The sequence below is a fragment of the Mustela lutreola genome, chromosome 2 (assembly GCF_030435805.1).
Source record: "Mustela lutreola isolate mMusLut2 chromosome 2, mMusLut2.pri, whole genome shotgun sequence".
Classification (NCBI taxonomy): domain Eukaryota; kingdom Metazoa; phylum Chordata; class Mammalia; order Carnivora; family Mustelidae; genus Mustela; species Mustela lutreola.
In genome coordinates, this window is record NC_081291.1 from 12,665,117 (window position 1) to 12,689,823 (window position 24,707).

At 45.8% G+C, this 24,707-nt stretch overlaps 1 protein-coding gene across 7 annotated transcripts; it reads right to left on the bottom strand.

The window, feature by feature from the left end:
• Positions 1 to 1,135: 1,135 nt before the first annotated feature.
• On the bottom strand, positions 1,136 to 20,345 carry LOC131823688 (olfactory receptor 10H2-like). Of its 7 annotated transcripts, none has more exons than XM_059160332.1 (7): positions 20,198 to 20,345; positions 19,752 to 19,859; positions 19,174 to 19,227; positions 18,988 to 19,077; positions 16,542 to 16,693; positions 15,572 to 15,675; positions 2,309 to 2,434 (listed from the first exon to the last, which is right to left on the bottom strand). In XM_059160332.1, the coding sequence occupies exons 1-7, from the start codon at positions 20,277 to 20,279 to the stop codon at positions 2,419 to 2,421; spliced, it is 606 nt and encodes a 201-aa protein (XP_059016315.1). In that variant the 5' UTR covers positions 20,280 to 20,345; the 3' UTR covers positions 2,309 to 2,418. The 7 variants fall into 7 exon arrangements, with proteins under 7 accessions (XP_059016312.1, XP_059016309.1, XP_059016311.1 ...); XM_059160331.1 differs by lacking the exon at positions 2,309 to 2,434 and adding an exon at positions 11,580 to 14,192; XM_059160329.1 differs by lacking the exon at positions 19,752 to 19,859 and having other exon boundaries at positions 1,136 to 2,434; positions 16,542 to 16,894; positions 20,198 to 20,325.
• Between the last annotated feature and the right edge of the window lie 4,362 nt (positions 20,346 to 24,707).

Genomic DNA, 24,707 nt, shown 5'->3' on the forward strand with positions numbered 1-24,707 from the left:
AAGAAAAAAAAAAAAAACATGAAAGTATGGAAAGGGGTGGGGAGGAGAGAGGGAAACAAGCCATAAGAGACTCTTAATGATGGAGAACAAACTGAGGGCTGATGGAGGGAGGTGGGTGAGGGATGGGCTAGGTGGCTGAGGAATATTAAAGAGGACCCTTGTGATGAGCACAGGGTGTTGTACGTAAGAGAAGAACCACTTCTACTCTAGAAACCAAAATTTCTTTGGATGTTAACTAACTAAAATTTAAATTAAAGAAAAGAAAGAAAGGAAATATTTTTTTTGTACATATAATAGAATAGCATTTGGCAATAAAAAGGAAAGAAGGTCTCATATATCTACAACATGAAGGAATCTTGAACACATTGTACTAAGTGAAAGAACTCAGTCAAAAAGACCACCTAATGTAATTCAATTTATATGAATGTTCCAAATAGGCAAAGTGGAATGAACAAGTCATGGGGATGAAAGGTACAGCGTAGGGAATGTAGGCAATCGTATTTGAATGGCATTGTGTGGCGTCAGATCACTATGTTGTACAATCGAAATTAATGTAACTTAGCATAATCCAGAGAAAGACAATATATGATTTTACTTATATGTGGAAAATTAGGAGAAAGAAGGGGAAAATGAAGGGGGAGAAATCAGAGGGAGAGGTGAACCATGAAAGACTATGGACACCAGGAAACTGAGGGTTCTGAGAAGACAGGGGTAGGGCGATGGGTAAGCCAAGTGATAGGTATTAAGGAAGGCACATTTTGCGATGAGCTATGGGTGTTATATGCAAACAAAAAATAATGGAACACTATATTAAGAAAATAAAAGAAACTAAGGTAGCATTGTGTGACAACTATACATCATTTAAACATTTTTAAACAATATTTTCTGAAAAAAAAAGTGGTTTCCTACAGCTAGGGGTTATGGGAATTTACTGAGAATTGGAGACTGAATGTGTGGGGGTTTCCTTTTGGGGTGACAAACATGTTTCAAATTGATGGTAGTGATGATCACATAACTCTGAGTATACTAAAGACCAACTGAATTGTGTACTTTAAATGGGTAAATTTAATGGCATGTGCATTATATCTCAGGAAAGCTGTTTGATTACAAATAAAACTAATATCCAAGACACAAATCAAAGGAGGAAGAAGAAGTAAGGCTCACATTTATTGAGCACCTGCTATGTCCTGCGTGCCGTCACACTTCTTTAGCAATCATACTAGGTAGTCACTGTTAACCCCATTGTACAGATGGGGATATGGTCATCCTTCTACTTCCTCTAACACCACCTTCACACTGGCCACTTAGATGCTGGAGGAATAGAGTTTACTGAGGAAGGTCTTCCTCATGGCAGTCTTCAGCTCCTTGTTCCTGAGACTGAAGATGATGGGACTGAGGAAGGGCGTGAGGACCGTGTAGGTGATGGCCATCAGGGTCTTACTTTCCTGGGAGTGAAGACCCTTGGGCTTGAGGTAGATGATAGAGGCAAAGCCATAATGCACAATGACCACAATAAGGTGGGAAGCACAGGTGGAGAAGGCTTTGTGCCTGCCCTCAGCAGAGGGGATCTTCAAGATGGTGGCCACAATTAATGTGTAGGAGAGGAGGATGAGGAGAAAGCAGCCCAACAATACAGTGATGCACATCAGCCCCACACACAGGGCCACTATTGGTACATCAGTTCCACAGGCCAGCTTCAAGAGAGGGGGCACATGACATCCAAAATGCTGGATTTTATTGGGTCCACAGAAGGTGAGATGGAAGATTGCTGTGGTCACCACCATCCCTTGGACTAAGCCACCAGCCCAAGACCAGGTCACCAGGCAGGTGCAGCCATGGGGGCTCATGAGCACGCTGTAGCGCAATGGGTGGCAGATGGCCACATACCGGTCGTAGCCCATGACGGTGAGCAGGAAGGAGTGGGCAAAGCCAAATGTGAAGGAGAAGAACATCTGGCTGGCACAGGCTGCAAAGGCGATGGTGCGGCGGGAGGAGAGCAGGTCGGCCAGCAGGCGCGGGGTGATCGTCAAGGTGTAGAAGATCTCAGAGATGGACAGTGCACACAGGAACAGGTACATGGGTGTGTGCAGGCTGCGCTCACTCCAGACAGTGGCCATGATGAGAAGGTTCCCCAGCAGCGTGAACAGGTACATGAGCAGGAACAACAGGAAGAAGATGGGCAGGAGATGAGGTGGGAAGGTGGAGAAGCCCACGAAGATGAATTCAGACACGGAGCTGTGGTTTAGGGCCAGAGTGGCAGCCATCCCTGGGTGGGCAGAGAGTGAAGGCGGCCTGGTGGGCAGGAGCTCCGGGTCCAAACTGAGCCTGGTCCAGGAGGACTTCTGGGGGTGGGGGCAAGGAGCCCTCACCCTGCAGAACATGAGCAGTCCCTCCGCCACCCGACGTTCATGATGACTGTCAGAGCACCTGGGAACTGAGGGGGATTCACAGAAGATCATGAGCCTCAGGTGTGTAAGGCAGGCCCTGGAGCATAGTAAGAATGCAGTAAAAAGTAATGCTGATAATAATAATTACAACTACTGTTATTACTATTATTGACTCCATGCACACCACCTGTCTTTCCTGCCTTTGAGCATGCTGGCCACTTCATGCTTTTCTCCAATTCTGTGATTCCAAATCCTTCCCAATTTTAAGTGCAAACTACTCCCTAATTGCTATCGTCAGCTGGAGGGCACCTCTCCGGTGTGGCATGTAGAGCAAGTAGGCTCTGTTTAATTGTCAGCATTGTCCCTACTGGCATTCTGGGAACATGGAATAATATTCCTTATTCCACAGGGCTGTAGAGGCACTAAGGTGAGGTGTGCATATTCAGCTCTTAGGTACTAATGTTGCTGTGTGGTCCTACTTGTTTGAGTCCCCCACAGGGATGTGGCACTGACCAGCATCATCAGATCACATTCTCCCACCCCTGCTGGGCACTCTATCTCTGGTCAGGTACTAGTGCAATTCACTGAATCTCCTCAAGCCGTACCCACTCTCCCGTCCCCAACTGCCTGCTTCGTGTAGCAACCAAGGCTCACAGCTGTGGGATCTCTCATACCCTTCTCCAAGAGGCAACAGACTCACATCTGCCCCAGCTCCCTGTGAGGACAGCTCTCCTTCCAAGCATCTGCTCCATCCTGGGTTACTTCTCTGTCTTTCTGCCTCTCTGTCTTCCTCTCTATGCCACCAACAGACGTGATGCAAAAATGCAACACCTTTTTAACAATGCAGGATGGATCAACCGATGAATGGATAAACAAAAAGTGGTATATCCGTATGATGGAGTATCTTTGAGGCATACAAAAGCATGAAGTACTGACACACATTACAACATGCTGAGACAATATGCTGAGTGAAAGAAGCCAGCCGCAAAGACTACATATTGTATGAGTTCATTTATTTGAAATATGCAGAATAGGTAAACGCATCAAGACAGAAAGCAGATTAGCGGTTGCCAGGGACCAGGAGGAGGATGGAATGGGATTGAATTTTAATGGGTTGTAGATTTCCTTCAGGGGTGGCGAAATGTCTTGGACCTAAACAGAGATGCTGGTGGCCCAACACTGGGAATGTCCTAAATGGCACTCAGTTGTGCTAGAAGTGGAGAAATTGGAACTCTGTGCATTGTTGGTGGGACAGCACAGTCATGCAACAGTATGGAAAACAGTAAGAATAGTTTTCCATTCATAAACTAAAAATTAGAAATAGAACTACCTATGCCTCAGGCATCCCACTTCTGGATGGATATGCAAAAGTGGCATAAGCAGAGTCTGAGAGACATATTTGTCTCCTGCTCAGAGCAGTACTAGCCACAATAGCCCTGAGGTGGAAAAAAAAACTCATTGTTCATTGGTGGATGGATGGATAAACAAGTTGTGAGATATCTGTACAATGGAACATCATTCAGCCTTGAAAGGGAGGAAATCCTGCCTCAGGTTATTACACCAATGAAGCTTTACACTATGTGGAATTAGCCAGTCCCGAGAAAGGAGAAATCCTGTATGATCCCACCTATCTGAAGTCCCTAAATCAGTCAAATCCATAGAAACAAAGTAGAGGGTGCCTGGGTGGCTCAGTGGGTTAAGCCGCTGCCTTCGGCTCAGGTCATGATCTCAGGGTCGTGGGATCGGGTCCCGCATCAGGCTCTCTGCTCGGAGGGAGCCTGCTTCCTCCTCTCTGTCTGCCTCTCTGTCTACTTGTGATTTCTCTCTGTCAAATGGATAAATAAAATCTTAAAAAAAAAAAAAAAAAGAAACAAAGTAGAATGGAGGTTGCCAAGGGCTACAGGGAGTGGGAAATGGAGAATTTTGTTTAATGGGTATCGAGTTTCTGATTTGCAGGGTGACCTGAGTTCTGCAGATCAATTACAACAACGTGAATACACTTAACACCACTGAACTGCATACTTAAAATGGTTGGGGTCAACCTGGTGATTCACAGACCTGTACCCCTGGGGATAAAAATATATGTTTATAAAAAATAAAAAAAAATTTTTTTTAAATGGTTGGGCTCATAAATTTTCTGTTGTGTGTTTTTTACACAACAAAGAAGGAACACATGCTGCGTCATAAATGAACCTTGAAAACATTCTGCTATGTGAAATAAAGCCAGGCCCGAAAGGTTGTCTGAAGAAAGGATTGTCTGCTTCTGTTAATATGAAATACCAAAGATAGGCAAATTCATAGACACTAAAAGTAGATTAGGGGTTGGGGGAAGCTGGAGCCTTGGCAGGGGGAATGGGGAAGTGACTACTAATGAAGGCAGTGTTTCCTTTTGGGTGATGAAAATATTTGACAGCTAGAAAGGGGTGGTGATTGCACAACATCTGTCAATGTGCCAAATGCCTATGATTTGAACAATTCAAAAAGGTTAATTCTTTATTATGTGAATTGGGCCCATTTTTTTCTGTTAGAAAGCAAACGAGCCTTCCTCGGCGCTCCTTTACTTCTGAGTTGTCTGTCCCTTGATTCACAGCCCAGCCCGTCCCAAGAAAGACAGAGAGTGAGTGTCTAGGGCCAGAGGGCAGAGGAAGAACCCATCACCTGCCCTTAAGCCTACCTGTGTCTTCCAGGGCAGCCACTGAGCCTCTGCCCAGGTGTGTGTGAGAACAGAAGGAGAAGCACCTCACAACAGCTCTTCTCAGGGGTGGGTGGCCTCCTGTCTCACAGACTGGGATCTGGGTGCCCCCTCTGTCTCACAAACACGTCCATGTCGGCGGGCCCCACGCCTCCACGTACCTGCATTCCCCTTGCCACCCATCCCCACAGGCGCAACTGCCTTAAGCTCTCACACCAGATAGGCACCCAGCAGGCCCACAGGCACCTGAGCCCTGCCATCAGCCCTGCGCACTCACACAGATGCAGAGACCCCGCTGCGCGGATGGACCCACACAACAGCAGAGTCGTGGACACAGGCACACCTGCAGGTGCACACGGACCTACACTCTCACAGTAGGACACAGCACAAGCAGGAAGATGGTGACTAACGCTGGTGTCCCTGACACACAACCTTCCCGCTGAGATCTGCAGAGACAGCCAGGAAGTGCACAGGACTCTCAAGGAAACCCTCATGCACAAAGCCCAGCCTGGATGCGAGATTCCGGATTAGAGGTCTCCGCCCAGGCACTATTTGCTTCAGACTTCTTTGGGCCCAGTTCTGGGTCCCAAGATCCACCCCAATATTCTTATTACCCACAGTCTTTCTCTGCATCCCGCGCTTGCATCACCTCCTCCTCAAAGACACCCAGGGGCACACACTCGCCTCTGCTGATGGCAGCCGAGAGCAGTCTGGGGGCGTCGCAGGGGAAGCCCTGGGTCCCCTCACTGGCACTCAACACCAAGAGCTCAGAAGTGGGGTGGGCAGGGTGGGAGGCTGCACCTGCACTTTATCTAGCTGTATTCCAGTGACATTCCAAAGGCTTCCCAGGAGGAGGTGAGCTGCTGACTCAGCTTGTGGGCGGGGCCAACCTCAGGCCTCAGAGTTGGGCGGGGAGGGACTCGGGGGACTTCCAAAAGCTTCTCTGAGACCCACTGTACCTGCAGCCTCCAAACCTTCCCTGAGGGCTCCCAGCTGGGCTGTGCAGAGGATGGTTAAGTCTGGAGATGGAGGTGACAAGACAGAGGAAGAAATACAGCAGGAGGCTGGTGTCCCTCCCCTACTCTCTGAGCATAGTCCTTTATTCTCATGCGTGCTGGCCTGGGCACACTCCATTCCCAATGCTCAGGCTCCATCCACACCCCACAAACAGGTAACCTGGGCTCTCTCAGACAGGAAAGTGTAGATTCTCAGAGCTTTAGTGTGGAAACCGTGGGACCCAGGCCCTGGGACTGGTCCAGAAGAGCTGCTGTCTGGCCTCCGCAGAAGCAGAAGTGTTGGGCCAGAGATGGGATCTCTAAGACATGGCCCTGCTCTGGACCCAACTGCCCAGGCTGAGGTCTTAGAGAGGAAGGAGGCAGTGCCAAGCCATTACATTTACCCACAGCCAGACTTGCCTTGCGCTTGAGGAACAGTGCAACTCAGTGTCCACTCACCTCCCACTCCCCGTGTCCAGTCCCCCTGCATGGTGTGAACACATTTGACCTAGAACACAGCACCTGCCCTTGCATTACTTTCCTGGGGCTCAGGGACAAATTGTCGCAACCCGGGGTGCTGCAAACTCCAGAAATGTGCTCTCTCACAGTTCTGGGGGCCAGGGAGCAGCAGTGTCATTCCTTCTGCAGGCTCTGAGGGAGGATCAGCCCTATGCCTCTCTCCTGGCTTCTGGCGGCTGCCAGCGGACTTGACTGCATCATTTTAATCTCTACCTGCCCTCACATGAACTTGTCCTTGTGTCTGTATGTCTTCTCCTCTCCTTATAAAGACACTAGTCATTATACACCAGCATTTAGGAGCCCAGCACTCAGCATGTTTTCATCTTGAGATCCTTCTCTAATTACATGTGTAAAGACCCTATTTCAAACAAGGTCACATTCTGAGGTTCCAAGTGGGCATGCATTTCCTAGCGACACTGTCTTGACCCTTTACAGCATCCATCCTGATTCAGTTCTCTGCTTCAGGTCTGGCCTCTGCACCTGCTTCCTGCACAGCATCAGAGGGATCCTGCTGAACAGACCACATTCCGTCTTCCCCTCTGCGTGGAACCAGCCATGGCTCCCTAGTCCCAGATGCTTCACTGCAGCCAACAGTCTAGTTCTTGTTGGCCTCTCCAGTTTCCTCTCTCAGCTCCCTCTCCATCTTCCAACACAGACCCCCACTTTGTATCTGTAGGCTAAAATGAGATGGGAGCATTTTCAATTTCTCGAGTGTAGCAGACTCTCGCATCCCCAGATCCCACTGCATCCCTCATACCCCACTCCTATCTGCTTCAATCAACCGGTCTCACATCCCATGCCACCCTCTCCAGGAAGCCTATCCTGTGTCCTTGCACCACTGGCTTGGCCAGGGTCCTGTCTGACTCCTAGCTTGCCCTGAAGTCCCCCATCACATGGTGCTGTCATCACTGGTTATGGGTGTGTGTCTCTCACTAGACTTCGACAGACCTCCTGAGGGCAGAGATGGCATCTCATTGGGAGCATCCTGTGTTCCCAGCACCCAGAATGGTAAGTATTAAATGGAACAATACATACACAACAAATGCATTGAAGAAAACAGTGAAGGAAGCACATGCACAGTGCTGTGAGACCCTACAGTGCCTGTGGGAAGGGAGGAAGGTGGCATCTGAGCTGAACTCCGAAGGATGAACAGTCCCTGGAACACGGAGTCAGGGAGGGATTGGCCGGCAAAGGAACCACCTGAAGAAAAGGCATGGAGAAATGTCCAGAGTGGGGTTGGGGGAGTCTGGGAAGTCAGATGAGGTCAAAATGTGAAGGGACTTTAGGCACCTTGGATCCACCCTTGTAGCGTCCAGCAGATGGGGGTTGGAAGGAGGTCTCAGCCTGTACTGAGTGTCCCAACACTCTCCTCTAAGCTCTAGCCCACTGGCACAGCCGAAGACCCAGAATGTGAAGGCAATCTGGGAAATTCCTGGTACTACTCAAGTCCAGAAAGGACATCAGAGAAACAGATGTTCAACCAAGAAATGAATTCAGGTCTAAGGAGAAAGATCTTTGTTGTTGCTTCTGGATGCCCAGAGAAGTCAGGATATAAGGCCAAGGTCACAGAAGGGGGTCAGCAGGAAGTCAGGAGATGGAGTGGAGCCCAGTCTCAGTTCAGCCGCTTCTTCCATCCCTGCCTGGAGGGGGCGCTGTGACCCTGGACAAGGAGCTTGGCCTCTCTGAGCCTCATTTTCTATGAAATGGGGTGGAATGATAGGAAGAGACACAACCTGTATAAAGAGCCTGGCACACAGTAGGTGTGTGGTCTACCACCCTCAGCACCCGTATCCACCTTTTTCTTGAACTGTGGGCACCGTGCTTTCATTTTTCTCACAGGTATTTCTTGTGCACCTACTGTGTGCCAAGCAGTGTGTGGTCACTGTAGATAAAATGACCAATAACCAAAGTCCCTTTGAAGCACAGTCTTATAGCTTTTTTTTTTTTTTTTTTTGTATACATACAGGTGCCTTGTAGCTTTGCTCAGCTGTTCTGTCAGGCAGGATTCAGGCATTTCTGGTTCTCTGCACTGGGTCTGATGTAGGGGTGACCAAGATATATTGTCCTAGTTGTTTCCTACCCTAGACATTCATCAACCCCTGCTGGGTTCTGGAATCTTTACTCACAGCTGCAGATGGAGAGATGGGTCAGACCCAGCCAATCACCAAGAGTAATGTCTTGCACCTACTTCTCTACACGACACTGCACTCCTGACCCCAGGAATGTGGAGGCAGTTTCCTGTGAGTCTTCCATCTGACCCCAGGCTCTGGGGGAGACAAGATGGTGGGGAAGTAGGAGGAGGTGCCGTTTCAACCTGTACCCTAAAGTGAGTTGATTACTTACCAAAGAACTCCGATCACCCATGAAATCAGCCTGAGATCAGAATTATACACGTCTGGATCTCTACAGGGGCAGAAGACGCCAGTGGGCAGGTAAAGCAGAGTGGGAACGTCGGACTGATATTGGAAGATAAACAAAAGGGGGAGGGAGCCACCAGAGGCGATTGGTTGGAAAGTAATACCCCTAATACGAGAGTGCCCTGCATCTGGGGACCAGCATTAACTTGGAGACTGGTTGAAAGCCATCTGACCCCAGGCTCATGGACATGGCAGGACTCATTAAATGTCAGGGGATTTCCTTTTAGGATCTTTTTACCTCCATGGGTTTCAGGGAAGTCACTGGGCCTGTAGCGTCCTGAGAGTCTACTGCACCTTCATGACATTTATCTCCAAGGATATGAATGATTTCAGCATTTGCCTGTCTCTCCCTCCTTGCCTGGTAGCCTTAAATGTTAGCACTTAGGTCTAGTCACTCTCCATCTCTAGCACAAACTAGAACACCATGAATGTGTACAGCACAATATTCAACTACAGACTGGACAGTTAAGTCAACTGAAAAACTCTCCAAATCTTTGGTCATCATCTTGCTTAAGAAGTCCTCGCTCATTTTGCTAGGTGGCAGTTTGTTGGTACATGGAGGGAGGAAGCCTCATGCTTGATCTGCTCCTTGATAACTGGGTAAAGTCAAACAGACCACACTAGCTGGTTAGTTTGATAAGCATGACTGGCCTCAACACTGTGGGCCAGATAACTCTTATCTCTGGCTGAGAAGACATCCAGCCCTAGCTAGCATGTATCCAATAGTTGTGTATACAATGCCTGAGTGCTTCCCTGGGGAGCCCACAGTGATCAGGACTGACATGCCTGCCTCTGTGCACATGACAGTAGAGGGGAGATGGTGGAAGAGAGATAGCTGAATTTAGACAAGAATATGAGATGAGTGAGGAAGGGAAGGTGGTGGGCTGTGAAAGCAGGGAAGATTGCAGGAGTTTTATGCAGAAGGGAGTATTTCAGTTGAGACTTTCTCCTCTATGAGTAGAGTGTGAGGAAAGGATGTGTCAGGTAGAGGGAATAGCACGTTCTGGGGATGCGAGGTGGGAATCTGATTGTCCCTTTCAGTAATGGAAGAAAGCCAAAGTGGCAGAGGGCTTGGACAGGAGAGGAGGAGTGAGTGGCTCAAGATGGTTTAAAGCCAAACAGGGATCCAAACAAAAGGACCCTACTCCATAACCCTAACTGCCACAGGATGGAACTCATCTACAGGAGATACTGGTTATGATACACACAAGAGGGTAGATGGGTTCCTGTGACGTCTGTCACATAGTCACTCCTGAAAAGTCGATTTCAGATAAATTAGGGATGAACCATTCCTATTTCAGGAGGATTTTGCAGCTCATCTAATTTCTCTAGTGTTGTAATGAGAGGTGAGTTTGTTTTCTCAGCAGTTTTATTGACCACCTATTAGGTGCCCAGCTATGAGCATACAATATTAAGCTAATTTAGACTGGTCCTACCCTCTCAGGGCTGTTAGTCTGTGGGGAAGGATCAAAGGTGTTATCAGGTAATACTATAATGCAATGCAGTGACCATTACTGTGGAATTAGAAGCCTCAGCTGCTCCCAAAGCTCTGGAGACGTTTGTCCCTATTTGTGCCCAGCAGCATGCAGTGTTCACAATAGCCACTTGGCACCATGTGGTTTGTGGGCAATGGTTCTGCCATGGTGCGTGTTGTAGACCTCAGCCACTTTGAACTCCAAGAATCTGTTGCATGGGTCAAGAAATGGTCACCTCCATTTCCCACCAACTTCTCTTGGTGCTAATGCAACACCAAGTCTGAGCTTGAAATTAAGTGGTAAAACACTCTGGGGACCATTCCTCTGGAGTGAGCCGAACTTACCTAGCCTTGAGGTGTGTATTGAAACTCATCTGCCTGCAGATCTGTGGCCAATCCTTAGGGACTCTTTAAATTCCACGAAGGAAGTGGAGGTGTTGAACTGTGTGCCAACTTTTAATGAGTTCCCAGCTGTCACTTAAAATCTTGAGACTTGTTCAGTAATGACCATGGTCTTGGCTTCTAGGGATTGGTATGCCAGCTGGGATTGGCAGGCTGTACACAGAAGGAGTCCCATTGTGCTCTTTCATGCCTTTGACTGACTCCTGATGAGCCTAACTCAGTTCACCTCTCTGTGTCCTCCAGGAAGGGAGCCCAGGGGCCCTGGCAGATGGGCTCTGAGGCATGGGAGCAGGCTGGAGGTGGTGGATTCAGACAATTCTCCTAATCTCCTGCTACCCCAAGACATCACCTCCACTGAATTCTCTGGGGGCTTTTTGTTTGCTTCTTTAAACAAAGACTAACTAGACACCAGTGTGAACTGTTCAGCTCTCCTGAGGTTCTTTAACACAGATTGTTAGGCAAAGAGAGACTTGCATGTAGTAGCTTGGGTGGCTCTATGCCTCAGGGTACTGACTCACATCAGACAGACTCAAGTGGAAATCCTGGTGAGCCACTTCTGGTTGTGGGACCTTGGTGCAATGACTGGATCTCTCTGATTCTCTGTCTGAAAATGGGGACACCAATAGTAATAGCACCTGCCTAATGTATAAGCTGTCTGGTACTTAGCAAATGTTCAGGAAATGCTCGGTACTGTTATTTCTTTTTTTTTTTTTAGTACTGTTATTTCATCACTGAGGAGAGCCCTGTAGCAGCTTGGGTCCAGTGAATAGAATCAGTTCACTGTCTACCTACCTTACCCTATGCCTTTGGAACTCCTCCATCCATTCGTCCATCAAACATTATTGAGTGATTTCTATATTCCAGGCTCTGGAATTTTAAATACACAGCAACCAAGTTGAGGTTTCTTCTAGTTTTATGAAAATATGAGTTAATGATTCATAGAAATAAATGCTAATTTCCAGAAAATGGATTTGTGTTTGCAGTTCTTGGGCCAGATATAGCATAGAGTGGAGAAATAAATGGATATTATATCAGAGTCAGGGTGGACTATGACAAAACTATTTTCCTGGATTTGAACTCGTCCCCAGTGAGGATCAGGTCCCATAGTTGTTTGTTCAAACCTACCGTCATGAGCATGCTGTGGAAGCACATACATATGTTGTGTCTTTCTATTATGTCAGCTTTATTCTGTCATAAAGCAAGGTTAACATAATTGTAAAACATTTTCAGGATCCCGAATTCACTGGTATTTTACTACATATTTAACTTGGCTTCACACACGTCACACAAAGCAAAGCACAAGACAAAGTGGTACCACAACCCAGAAACAACAGGGGTAAGAAGTCAGGAAACCAAATGCAAAGTCAGCCTGTGAGCATGCACTTGGGAGGAGTCTTTGGTCTGTAGTAGGTCAGCTCTCTGCCCTCCTGCTTATTATGTTCAAACAATGGAGGACCTCTGTTGTGTTCAGAGATCAGTCATGCAGACTTTTTGCAGGCAATTGCCTTTTTTGGTGTGGTCAGATGTGAAAGTGCAGCGTTTTGATTTTCTGACAGTTTGTTGCAAAAATGCTCCTTTTTAAAAGGAGTTTAATCAGTCTTGGGCCTCGGTTCAGCTGGTTACCAGATCTGGAAGCCATCCGCTTGTGTTGGTTTCAGCGATATCTGGTCTAAGCAGCAGCACCCTTAGCTGCTTATGTCAATGCTTGGCATAAGTTACTTCTTGACATGAGTGACTCCATCTTGCTCTGTACACCTGTTCTATCAGCTCCCCCTCTGCCACAAACTACAAAGCCCCAGGAAGGCATCCTGGTAACAGGTGTGTCTATCCCAGTTCTTAATCACTCTGTTTACCATGTTATATGTACTTATGAGTTTTTACTCACTACAGCAATTGCAAAATGCATCCTGAAAATGCACATGGTTTGACCTATTTCACCAAATCATCATGAGACATCTGGTCTACCTGCATTTTTACAATAGCTGAACTAGCTAAACTTTCTGAGCAAAGAGCAAGACCCACTCTTAGTTTCTGACAGCTCATCTCCATGGTCCTAGAAGAGAATTGCATTTTATGTTTTTCTTCTCTGCATCAAGGATACAGATGTGCATCTCATTCCCATAAAGTTTCAGATTTAAGGAAAGAGATAGCAGGAACCAAATTGGTGTTTTACCTAATTCAAAATAGCATTTGTTGGAGAACAATTGTTCCGACAGACCCAAGCTTTGTTGTGACATGTCTATGTAACCATGAGTGAAAGATGTATAAGTAAGTGAGCCTGGGCCAGGTCCAAGGAATGGCCATAACTAATCCTAATGGCTGATGCCTTCTTACTGATCTTCTCAATGATATCGGTCTCAGGAATCCAGGCTTGCAAATGTGGAGGAAACTCACATAGGTTTTGGAATTAACAGAAGGGGGTCAGACACACTTAAGGGATTGAAGGATTTTTTAAAATGGGATAGAGATCCACTGCATCTGTACAATATAGACCATAAAATTTAATGAAGGTCTCTAAGAGGAAAACAAGAGTCAGACTCTGAGTACACTGTATACATGGTATCAGGTGATTTGGGCCCAATGAAGGAATAGAAATGAAACTTGGTCCTCTGTATTGGTCAGTTTAGGTTAAGTATGATGAGGTAACAACTGGTGGCCTCAAAATCATGGTGGCTGATAACCACAGAGCTCCATGTCTTTGTCATGTTTATGGTCATTGCAGGCCAGCAGAAGTTCCACTTGAGGGGGTCTTCTTCATTGCAAATTTGAAGAAGCTGCCCTCTCTGGGGAGAGCTGGTCTTGTGGCAAGAGCAAAATAAAGATGGAAGAACCACATAAAGCTCTTAAGATTCCTGCTTACTTGTGGCACATGTCAATTCCCAACACACTTCGTTGGCCCAAGCATAATCATGGCTGAGTCTGGCCTTAATGGGAATTAAGAATTATAATCCTCCTGCAGGGATGAACCCTGCTTCTGGGGTACTTCCTCCATTCAGCAGAAATCAGGAAAGGAAAGAAAGGGTGAGCAAGCACAATGCCAAGAGAGGGATACTAGGCTTTGGAGAAAGGTCTTTTATTGTTGCCGTTGTGAACTCAGAACCCAGAAAAGAAAAGGCTGTGTAGCATGGGATCTACATTATCCCAGGGTGTGGATATAAGGGCTTGGGTCAGCAGTTCTGGCGCCTCTCACAAATGAAAGCAAATCTCCCTAATTCACAAGAGATGTCACTCCATTGTCCATAGCTTTGCATCAGCATGCAGGCTGGGGCAGTTATATTATCATGTGGTTCCTTGGAGTTCCAGTTGCTGTAAAGAGATGCCCACAAAATCCCTGAGTAGATGGGCCAGTGCCTGAGCAACCCCAGCCCTGTTTTCTATGAATGAGGGCCTTGCCCTGAGGGTCTTGAGGCCTCCAAAGAGTCATTTCTCGAGCCCATCTTCCAGTAGGCCTCCGGCCAACCCATTCCCATTTCTTTTTTTCTGAGTGGAGAAATGGATCTCAAATGAGAGTGGAGGCAGGCAACAGTCTTCAGAGAAGCTGAGGATCTCCAAGTTCTGGGACCACTCTCTTGATTGCATCATCCCACGGACCCTCTCCCCCTCTCTGAAGAGCATTTACTCTGAAGTCAGATTTTACCCAGTCCAAGATCTAGCTCTGCCCTAAGCTACTTACTTAATTTCTGAGTCACTGTTTTCCTCTTTTGCAAAATGGGAGCACATTCTGAGGATGTGATGACCAGTGCATTGTAAGATTTACTGTATGTGCTCAGACAGCAGATGAGTTTACAAAGGAGATGAATTCTGCCCTTAGCCTGGAGCCATCAAGGGCAGTTTGCCAGACAGGGAAAGGTGATGCTAGCAGATGGAAACATCCAAAGAAAAACAAAGAGTGTGGGGTGAGGCGGGTAACCTCCAGGAAGAAATCTGGGTTCAATATTGTCTCCACCAAAAAGATATGCCCACATCCTAACCCCAGGAATCTGTGAATGTGACCTTATTTTGGAAAAAGATCTTTGCAAATGAAATTAAGTGAAGGATATTGAAATGAGATCATCTTGTATTAACGGAGTGAACCCTAAATCCAAAGACAAGTGTCCTTATAAGGGACAGAAAAGAGAAGACAAGGGGAAGGGAACAGTGTGTGGCCCCAGAGACCAAGATTGGAATGATGGGCCTCTGAGCCAAGAAATATCTGGAGTGGCCAGAAGCTGGAGGAGGCAGGAGAAGATCCCTTCCTACAGTCTTTGAAGGACATGCAGCCCTGCTGACATGTCGGTTTGGGACTTCTGGCCTCCAGAACTGTGAAAGAATAAGTTTCTGTTGTGTTAAGCCACACAGTTTGTGGCTCTTTCTTACAGAGTCCATAATAAACTCATCCAGTTGACAACTGCTGCATTGTTATACTCCTGAGGAGGCCCAACCTGCATAGTAGCACCTTCAAGGTTCTGAGAAGTCCTGCAACATTGAATCTATCACTTCTCAAGCATGTAAATTGGAATACTCTCCCCAAGTAACAAAATAACAATAGCTGGTCTGGTAGAAAGTGTGGCATGTTGTTTGGGAGGTGCTGCAGGTAAATAGTGAGTGGTCATCAACTCACTCATCAAAAGCCCTGCCAGTCTCTTGGGGGTAGGGGACTATCGTGGATGATTAGGGGCACCTGCCTTGCAGACAGGGAGACTCACGTGTAGGTGGGAGTTGAGCCATCCATCCACTTGTGGTTGCCTTTCTGGCCCTCTTTGAAAAGGCCTATCCAAGATGTCACCTGCCCAGTTGTTGTCAGGAAGTCCTAGAAGGAAAAAGGCATATTGTGACGTAAAATTCCATCAAAGCTGAAAGGACAGAGGTTGGAGTGTCTGGGGTTTTCAAGAGGACTAAGGTACAGAGGAGCTCTCAGGTGGGCAGCAGACAGAGACAGCCATGCACAGTACTTTATATCCTGATGTAAACTCCAGACCCACTATGAGCATGTTGTATGTCTTCAAACAAGTAACCCACCCCTTGGTGTCCCCATCTGTACAAAGCAAAGAAGATTCTCCACCTCCTAATATATCCTCCAGATCAGAAGAATCAATTGTGTGAAGTATATGTATGTAGAAAGAAGTACTGGACAAATACTGGCTGTGAATGTTTCTTAAGGTCAATTCATGACAGAACAAGGGGTTTCATCTGTAGCCATAGAAATATCTCTGGCTGGAAACCCAACTCCAAGGACATTCTTGATGCCCTACTTCGAGCCAAGCCTTGTTCCTGAGATGGTTTAGATCCAGCCCCAGGCTTATAAGCAGGCAAACCTGATGCAGTGTGAAGTTCTATGATGAAACCTCTGATAATGTCATGAGAGAATATGGAGAAGGGATGTTTGCATTGGGGTTTTGACAGGTGAGTAAAAGCTGTCCACACAGATAGCAAGAGTAAGAGTGCTCCAAGCAGAGGGACCTAATGGATCAGAGCTTGGAGGCAGGACCACAGAGCAGAGAGTCCCTTCCCTGCATGTCATAGCAGTGAGGTTGGGTAGAGGCAAGAGGAGGCAGGTCTTGAAGAGCATACTAGAAGTGTTGTGCTAGATCCCAAAAGAGACAGAAATATGAACCCCCAAATTCTTTTATAATACCTCCCCCACCCTGCTAAGATTCTGGTTTTCCCTTTTTCCACCTGCTCTGTTCGACTGTTGATGACAACCAGGTGAGCTTGCTTCTGGACACAAGAATCATTAGCCTGGGTCCAGGTGAGCTTGTCCAGGGAGAAGAAGTAACAGGAGCCCTGAAAGACCTTCCAGCCCAGGGGGCAAGGCTCACAAGAGGTTTCTGTGGGAATGGAGCCATTAGCAAAATCGGCATGTCCAGTTTTCCATCCAGTGAAGAGCTGTGTTACCCATCACTCCCTGGTCACATTCCCAATGGCCTCCCTTTGAGCACACCCAGCATCTGGAAATTCACTACCTGGTAAGTTGGTGCTTCCCATCATTGAGTAGTATCAGAAGGAAATAGTAAAATGCTATGGATATCCTGTGAGGTGGGGAAAAGAGATCCAAAGAACACTGTGGAGTTAATATCTTACTTTTGTATAAAATAGAGGGACATGTGTTTGACATCCTCATTTGCTTGAAGAAACTCCAGAGTGGTGATTCTCAACCAGGGACAATTTTGCCCCCAAGGGACATTGAGCAACAACTGAGACCTCTTTCAGTTTTCTTACCTCAGGTAGGGTTCTCACATGTGGTGGGTCAACAACAGAGATGATGCCAAACACCCTACAATCCACAGGACAATCTCCCACTGTCCCCCACTGCAAAGTATGATGCAGCCCCGAAGGTCAATAGTGCTTAGTTTAAGAAACTGTGCTCTAAGGGAAAACACATATAACCACATAATATAATTACAGTGGTTCCTGAGAGTTAGGTAGGAACTTGGTAGCAAGGGTTCAGGAGTGATAGAGGGGGATTCTCGTCTCATTCATTTATATCCAATTAGTGAACAGACACACACACACACACACACACACACACACACACACAATTAATCCTTTTTTTTTTTTTTAAGATTTATTTATTTATTTATTTATTTGACAGACAGAGATCACAAGCAGGCAGAGAGGCAGGCAGAGAGGCAAGCAGGGTCCCCGCCAAGCAGAGAGCCCGATGCAGGGCTCGATCCCAGGACTCTGGGATCATGACCTGAGCTGAAGGCAGAGGCTTTAACCCACTGAGCCACCCAGGCGCCCCAAATTAATCCTTCTTATTTGCAGATTCCATATTTGCAAATTCTCCTACTGACTCAAATATATTGGTAACCCCAAAATCAATACTTATGAAGCTTTCCTTGTCACTCACAGAGATGCATACAGCCACAAAAAGCTTGAGTCTGAGGTAAAATAATGCAAAGCTCTGCCTTCTTGTTCTACCTCTCAGACCGTATACAAGTGTTCTTTCCATGGGCTATTTTGTGCTACGATTTTCACATTTTTATGCATTCTGTCAGTGATTTTGCTGTTTAAAAAGGCTCTTGGGGTGCCTGGGTGGCTCAGTCAGTTAGAGTCTGACTTTGGCTCAAGTCATGGTCTCAGGGTCCTGGGGTCGAGCCCTGCATTGGACTCTGTGCTTAGTGGGGTATATGCTTGTTGTTCTGCCCCTCCTCCCACTCATGCGCTCTCTCTCTCTCTCCCTCTTTCTCAAATAAATAAGTAAAATCATAAAAAATAAAATAAAATTTAAAAGACCCTCAACCCTCAAGTATAGGGCAGAAGTGCTGCCAGTGTTCCTAAATGAGCACGAAGGTTGCAATATGCCTTATCAAGAAAATGTATGTGCATTAGGTAAGTTTCTTTCAGATATGAGTTATAGTACCTCTGGCCATGAGTTGAATGCTAATGAAACAGTAGCTATTTAAATAGAAACACACAAAAACGGGGCTATGTCTTGATTGGTTGAAAAAACATTATGGCCAGAGGCTTAAATAAACCTAACACTGTTATTTCCCCTCTATGAGCAATGATTCAATATGCACCAGTTTATCATTTGCAGGGACTTTATAAAACATAGCTACATGAATAATGAGGCTTTCTTGTATATTTTGTGAATGACATCCACTCGTACAAAAGTTATATAAAAAAAGGTGTGACGCCGAGAACACCCCCTTCAGAAGCATCTGATCCCAATGGTTGTTTGGGAACAAGAAATGTACACTGTGGAGAATTCTCCAGGACTTGTAACATGCTGCTATGAACCGACCACATTTTGTAACACATCAGTGTGTTATTAAAAGTGGCAGCTCTGGATCCTGACTGCCTGTCTTGGAGAAAATACTGTTGATTATCCCCATTTCATAGCTGGAAGAGACTGAGGCTCCGAATGGTTTAAATGGGTTGCCCAAGGTCATATGCAACCACAAGCCCAGAGAGGTCTTGCTGTCTCAAAGGTCTTGCTTTCCTGGGAGCCCTCCAATACAAATATGATCTGATCATGTCACCTGAACTTCCTAAGAAGATCTGAAAAGCCATTGGCTTTGGGGTGCCCCTCTGAGAGCCACTGCTGTGGGCATCCCCAGTGTTAACAGGTGCTGAAAGGAACACAGCCTCTTCCCTCACCACCTACTCTCCTTACCGTTGCCTGCCAGTACAGCCTTCATTTGTCGGAACACTTCTCCCCGGATGAAGTCCCGGTCGTGCCCAGCATCTCCCAGTCCTTGAGTTACTGGGAGGCCCAAAGAGAAACGGCTGGTGAAGGTCTTGGCAGAGAGAGGAGATACAGTTGAGGGGCAGGAGGCCAAACATACTGATCCCCACTCACCTTTTTCTTTGAGTTGGAAGACTTCCTTCTGCATTTGTTTTGTCCTCTTCAGTACTGGGGAGAGGTGCAACCAGCTATCCTGGACCCCAGAACTTCCCTGGGGTCTCTCCCTGTTCCTTAAAGCCAAGGCTTTCTTGCATTCCCAGGGCAAGGCCTTCTGAGGCTCTGAAATTCCCCCCCCCCATTTTTCAGATGGAGAAATTGAGGCCCGGAGAGAGAGGTAGAGGCCCTTGTCTAAGGCACCAATTAGTGAGCAGTGAGGCGGGACTTCTATTTACGAGGTTCTGTTGAACTAGCTCTCTATGGTTGTTAGCAGGAAGCCTGGAGTTTTAGTCCAGGTCAGGGATGAGCTTTGGGGAGACACTCACCAATGATTCAGACTGACTTCAGTCCATAGAGCTCCCAAATGCCTCTGAGACTGATGGGCAGGTGAGCTCCACTCTGTTATCACTATGATCCCCCTAGGGACACAGACCAGCCACCCCCGCACTGGCCTTGTAGACCTGCCTTTGCAGGTTGGGAGCTAGTGTACTTGCTTCCCTGTGGTCACCCTGTTCCCACTGGCCCACATGCCTTACCTTCAGACAGGACCACACTGGAGATAATGACCACGAGAAGCAGGATCAGGGACACGAAGAGGCAGAGATACTTCCAGGTCTTGTCCTGGGATGTCTGTCCCCATTTCCCTGGGGGAAACCAGGTCAGCCTCCCTTTCCCCAAGGATATACACTCTCTTGCCCCCTGAGATGCCTCAGACAGTCTGCAGGAAACTGCCATATCCCCTGGGGTATTCTGGGTTCACTGCTGGACCCACCTGATAGGGAGGGCTCAGAAAAGGCTGGGAAAAAAGCCCATCCTTCTAGGATAAGAAGTCATGGGGGTGAAGGCCAGTGGGATGAGGAAGGGCTTCAGGAAGACTCACATCTCAGGTATTCCCTTCCTCTAATCTGTGAGGGAATCAGAGCAACCCAGCACCCATCTTTTGTTGAAGTAAAGGGCCCCTGATCCCAGCTCCTTGACTCACCAGTGTTCCCCTGCTGTAGGGGGAGTTTTGTTCTCAATGCTGTAATCTCATTGGGGTTTGGGGACTGCCTGGCTTCGGCCATGGCTGCAGTTTACTCAGCTCTGAGATTCCCCTGCCCTGCAGGGTTTTCTGAGTGATCTACCCAGCTCTTAGAAGGAAGCACCCTCCTCCCCACCCTCCCACACTTGTCTTCCTTCCTGGCTCAGTGCGGGTCCCCAAGTTCTCTAGATGGCCGACAATCAAGTAATCTGATAGGGGAAGGGACCTGGGCACCTAGAGCAAAGGCAGTGGGCACCAAACTTCTCCTGAAAATTTGATCTCTGCCCAAGGAGGTTAAAACACAAGACAACACAGAACCGTATCCAAATTCCGGTACTCAAACCATTGCCAATCTTGGCTTCTAACAGCTTTCTGCGAACAGTTATCTTAGGTTTGCCCAGTTGTGGACATGTGGCCCTAGGAAATAATTATTTTAAAGATTTTGCTTATTTATTTGACAGACAGAGATCACAAGCAGGCAGAGAGAAAGGCAGAGAGAGAGAGGAAGGGAAGCAGGCTCCCAGCCAAGCAGAGAGCCCGATGCCAGGGCTCGATCCCAGGACCCTGGGATCATGACCTGAGCCGAAGGCAGAGGCTTTAACTCACTGAGTCACCCAGGCACCCCCAGGAAATAATTTGCATGATTCTTTTCTTGGCTACTGAGGCCAGTCCCACTTCCCATTCATTCATTCATTCATTCATGTATTACTCTAGCTAGCTAATTACCTATTTATTATTTTAAAGGTTTAAAATGTTGAATGTAAGGAAGAAGGAGCTAGCATTTATTGACTGCCCTCCATTTGTCAAACATGATGAAATGCCCTTTACATATTCCATCTCATTTCATCTTCACACACACACAAAAATGTCCAAAATAGTGACTGTTCAATAAATGAAAAGCTTGGTATGGTGAAAACACAAGGCTAATAAAAAGCACAGCTAGGATGTAAATCAATCCTTTTTTTTTTTTTAAAGATTTTATTTATTTATCAGAGGGAGAGAGGGGGAGAGAGCGAGCACAGGCAGACAGAATGGCAGACAGAGGCAGAAGCAGAAGCAGGCTCCCTGCTGAGCAAGGAGCCCAATGTGGGACTCCATCCCAGGACGCTGGGATCATGACCTGAGCCGAAGGCAGCTGCTTAACTAACTGAGCCACCCAGACATCCCTAAATCAATCCTTTTTTACACCAAGCAGTCTTCCCCATTATTCTCTGCTGTGTTGCCAACATCAATACTATGCACTTGAGAGAAAAAGAAACATCACCTAGCCATCCGCTAGAGTTGAGTTGTAACCCTCGTCCTCCCCAAATTCATGTGTGAAAGCCCTTACCCCCAGGACCTCAGAATGTGAGGGTGTTTGATAATAGGGTCATTGAAGATGTAATCAGTTAAGATCAAGTCACACTGGAGTAGAGTGGGCCCCTCATCCAATATGAGTAGTGTCCTTACCAAAAAAATGGGAATTACACACAAGGAAAATATCATGTGAAGATAAAAGTAGATGTTGAGATGAAGCTTCTACAAGTCAAGGAACACCAAAGATTGCCAAAATACCACAGAAGCCAGGAGGGAGGTTGGCCGCAGACTGCTTTCTCACGCCCACCAGAAAGAACTTATCTGCTGATACCTTGATCTGGGACTTCTGTCCTCCCAAACTGTGAGGCAACAAATGTCTGTGGTTTAAAGCACTCAATGTACCATACTTTGTTATAAAAGCCCCAGGAAATTAATACATCACCTATTTTGTGTATTGCATTGCAATCCTTAGCCACAGGCAAACCCATTTTATGCAGTTATGACCATAGCAGTCTATATCACAGTGTTTCCACATGCATCTTGAAATCCTGATAATTTTTTTAATTCCTTTTTTTATTCATTACAGTTTTTTATTTTTTATAAACATGTAATGTATTATTAGCCCCAGGGGTACAGGTCTGTGAATCGCCAGGTTTACACACTTCACAGCACTCACCATAGCACATACCTTCCCCAATGTCCATAACCCCACCACCCTCCCCCTACCCCCGTCTCCCTGGCGACCCTCAGTTTGTTTTGTGAGATTAAGAGTCTCTTATGGTTTGTCTCCCTCCCGATCCCATCTTGTTTCATTTATTCTTCTCCTACCTCCCAAACCCCCCACATTGCATCTCCACTTCCTCATATCAGGGAGATCATATGATAGTTTTTCTCCGATTGAAAATCTTGATAATTTTTTAAACAGGAAAAAGTCCTCACGCTTATTAGGGATCAGGAAGATGCACTCTAAATGAATAAGGAGATATTACTATGTGCATACCCGATTGGGGCATATTTTTAAATCTGTCACTAAGCGTTGGTGAAAATATGGAGAAACTGGAACATTCATACACTGCTGGTGTGAGTGTACATTGTTGCAGAAATTCTGGAAAACAGTTCAGCACAAATAACAAAGCTGAGAACACAAACACCCTTGGGGTTGCACTTGTAAGTGTATATGCAACCCAATCGCATGCTTGTTTGCATGTTTAATCCATCACATTTTTTTGTAATTGCCCAAACTGAAAATAATCAAATGCCTATCTGAGTAGGTTAGAAGAATACAGCTGCGGTATATCGTTATGACAGAAGAACAGAAAACATACATCCATGAAGATGAGCCAACAAGAGCTGTGTACAACAGCTTGGATGAGTCTTTCATATTTTATTCTTGTGAGAAAACATACACACATGCACGCATACACACACACACACACACACACACACACACACACACAAGACTACAAAACTATCTCTCCATAAGCAAAATCAAGTATCCAAAAACAATTTGTGGGTGCGCCTGGGTGGTTCTGTCATTAAGCATCTGCCTTCGATTCAGGTCATGATCCCCGGGTCCTGGGATGGAGCCTCGCATGGGACTCCCCGCTCAGCAGGAAGCCTGCTTCTCCCTCTCCTGCTCCCTCCCCCTGCTTGTGTTCCCTCTTTTGCTGTCTCTCTCTATCAAATAAATAAATAAAATGTTTAAAAAAAAAAAAACAATTTGTCCTACCTACTCCCAAATGGATGAACAATGAAGAGTGTGTGAGAGATAAGCAGATAGGCAGATAGATGATAGATAGATGATAGATAATAGTTCATTAAAGCAATTCTAGCACAGAGTTAATAAATGGTGAATCTAGATGAAGGGCACACAAGTCCATTGGACTATTCCTGCAACCTTTCTGTAGATCTAAATTTTTTCAATTTAAAAGTTGTGGAGAAAAAGTTAAAAAATGTGAAATGCTAATGTTCATAGCGTTTTTGTATGTAATAGCCTCAAATCTCAAATAACTGAAACGTCCATCAATTTGTGAATGGATAAACAAATAGTAACATCTGTGCAATGGACTACAACTGAGAGATGAAAAAGAAATGCGTTCTTGATTCGTGCAGCAGCATGGGTGGTTCCCAAAGGCATGTTAAGTGAGTGAAGCCAGACCAAAAGGACTAACTAACTACAGGATCTCCTCTACACAGAGCTAATTAGAGTGACAGAAAGCAGAATATACTTGTCTAGAATTGGGGATGGGGGATTGACTGGGAACTTTGAGGGAGTCGTGGAAATGTTCTATATCTTGATTGTGGTTGCGTTTCCATGTCAAATTCATCAAATATATATAACTTCAAATGAGGTCATTTTATGTGAATTATATATGAATAGAGTTGATTTTGTCTAATAGCAAAACTAAACTATATTGTTTAGGGGTGTATAGATAGATACACATGGGTAAAAAATTGTAAAGAAAATTGGTAAATGATTGTCAGAAATTCAGGATACTGGATAAGTCTGGAGAATTAACCTGTGTGATGAGAGACGCGTATGTGGCGCTTCTGGATCTGACAAGCATCTTTTACTGCACTTGGGTTGTAAATGTATGAACACTGATTACACAACTATTCATTGATTGTATATGTTTGTTAGTACATTTTGCGTATATACATTATATTTCACAATAAGGATAAAAGTGTTGTGAAAAAGGGATATGAAAATACTTTGCACAGTTAAAATGCCATATAACTCTGAAACCAATAATACATGTTTATTTTTTAAAAAATAAAATAAAATGCCATATAACTGTTAATGGAATAGGGGACTTTATAGTTCCCTTGCTTTTTGGGATCAAATGTAAAAAAAAAAAAAAAGATGGATTTTCCAATTTGCATGACCTACTTGACACTCATCTATCAATTGGCATTTTCTGCAGATCTATTTTAGAAGACAACGTCATGATAATGTCATCTTACTTTTATACAACACGATTGGCTCCTATGTAACCACCAATTCATTTTTATGTCTGATATTGGGTGATATTGCCCTCTAGATGATTCCCATAAATTTTGTTTCCACCATCCTAGAGAGAAGTTATTTAAACCCAAAGAACATGCCAATTCATGCATACAGAATGAGCTAAGTTTATCATTCAATAGAGAAAAGGCCCAGAATACCTGCGTGTAG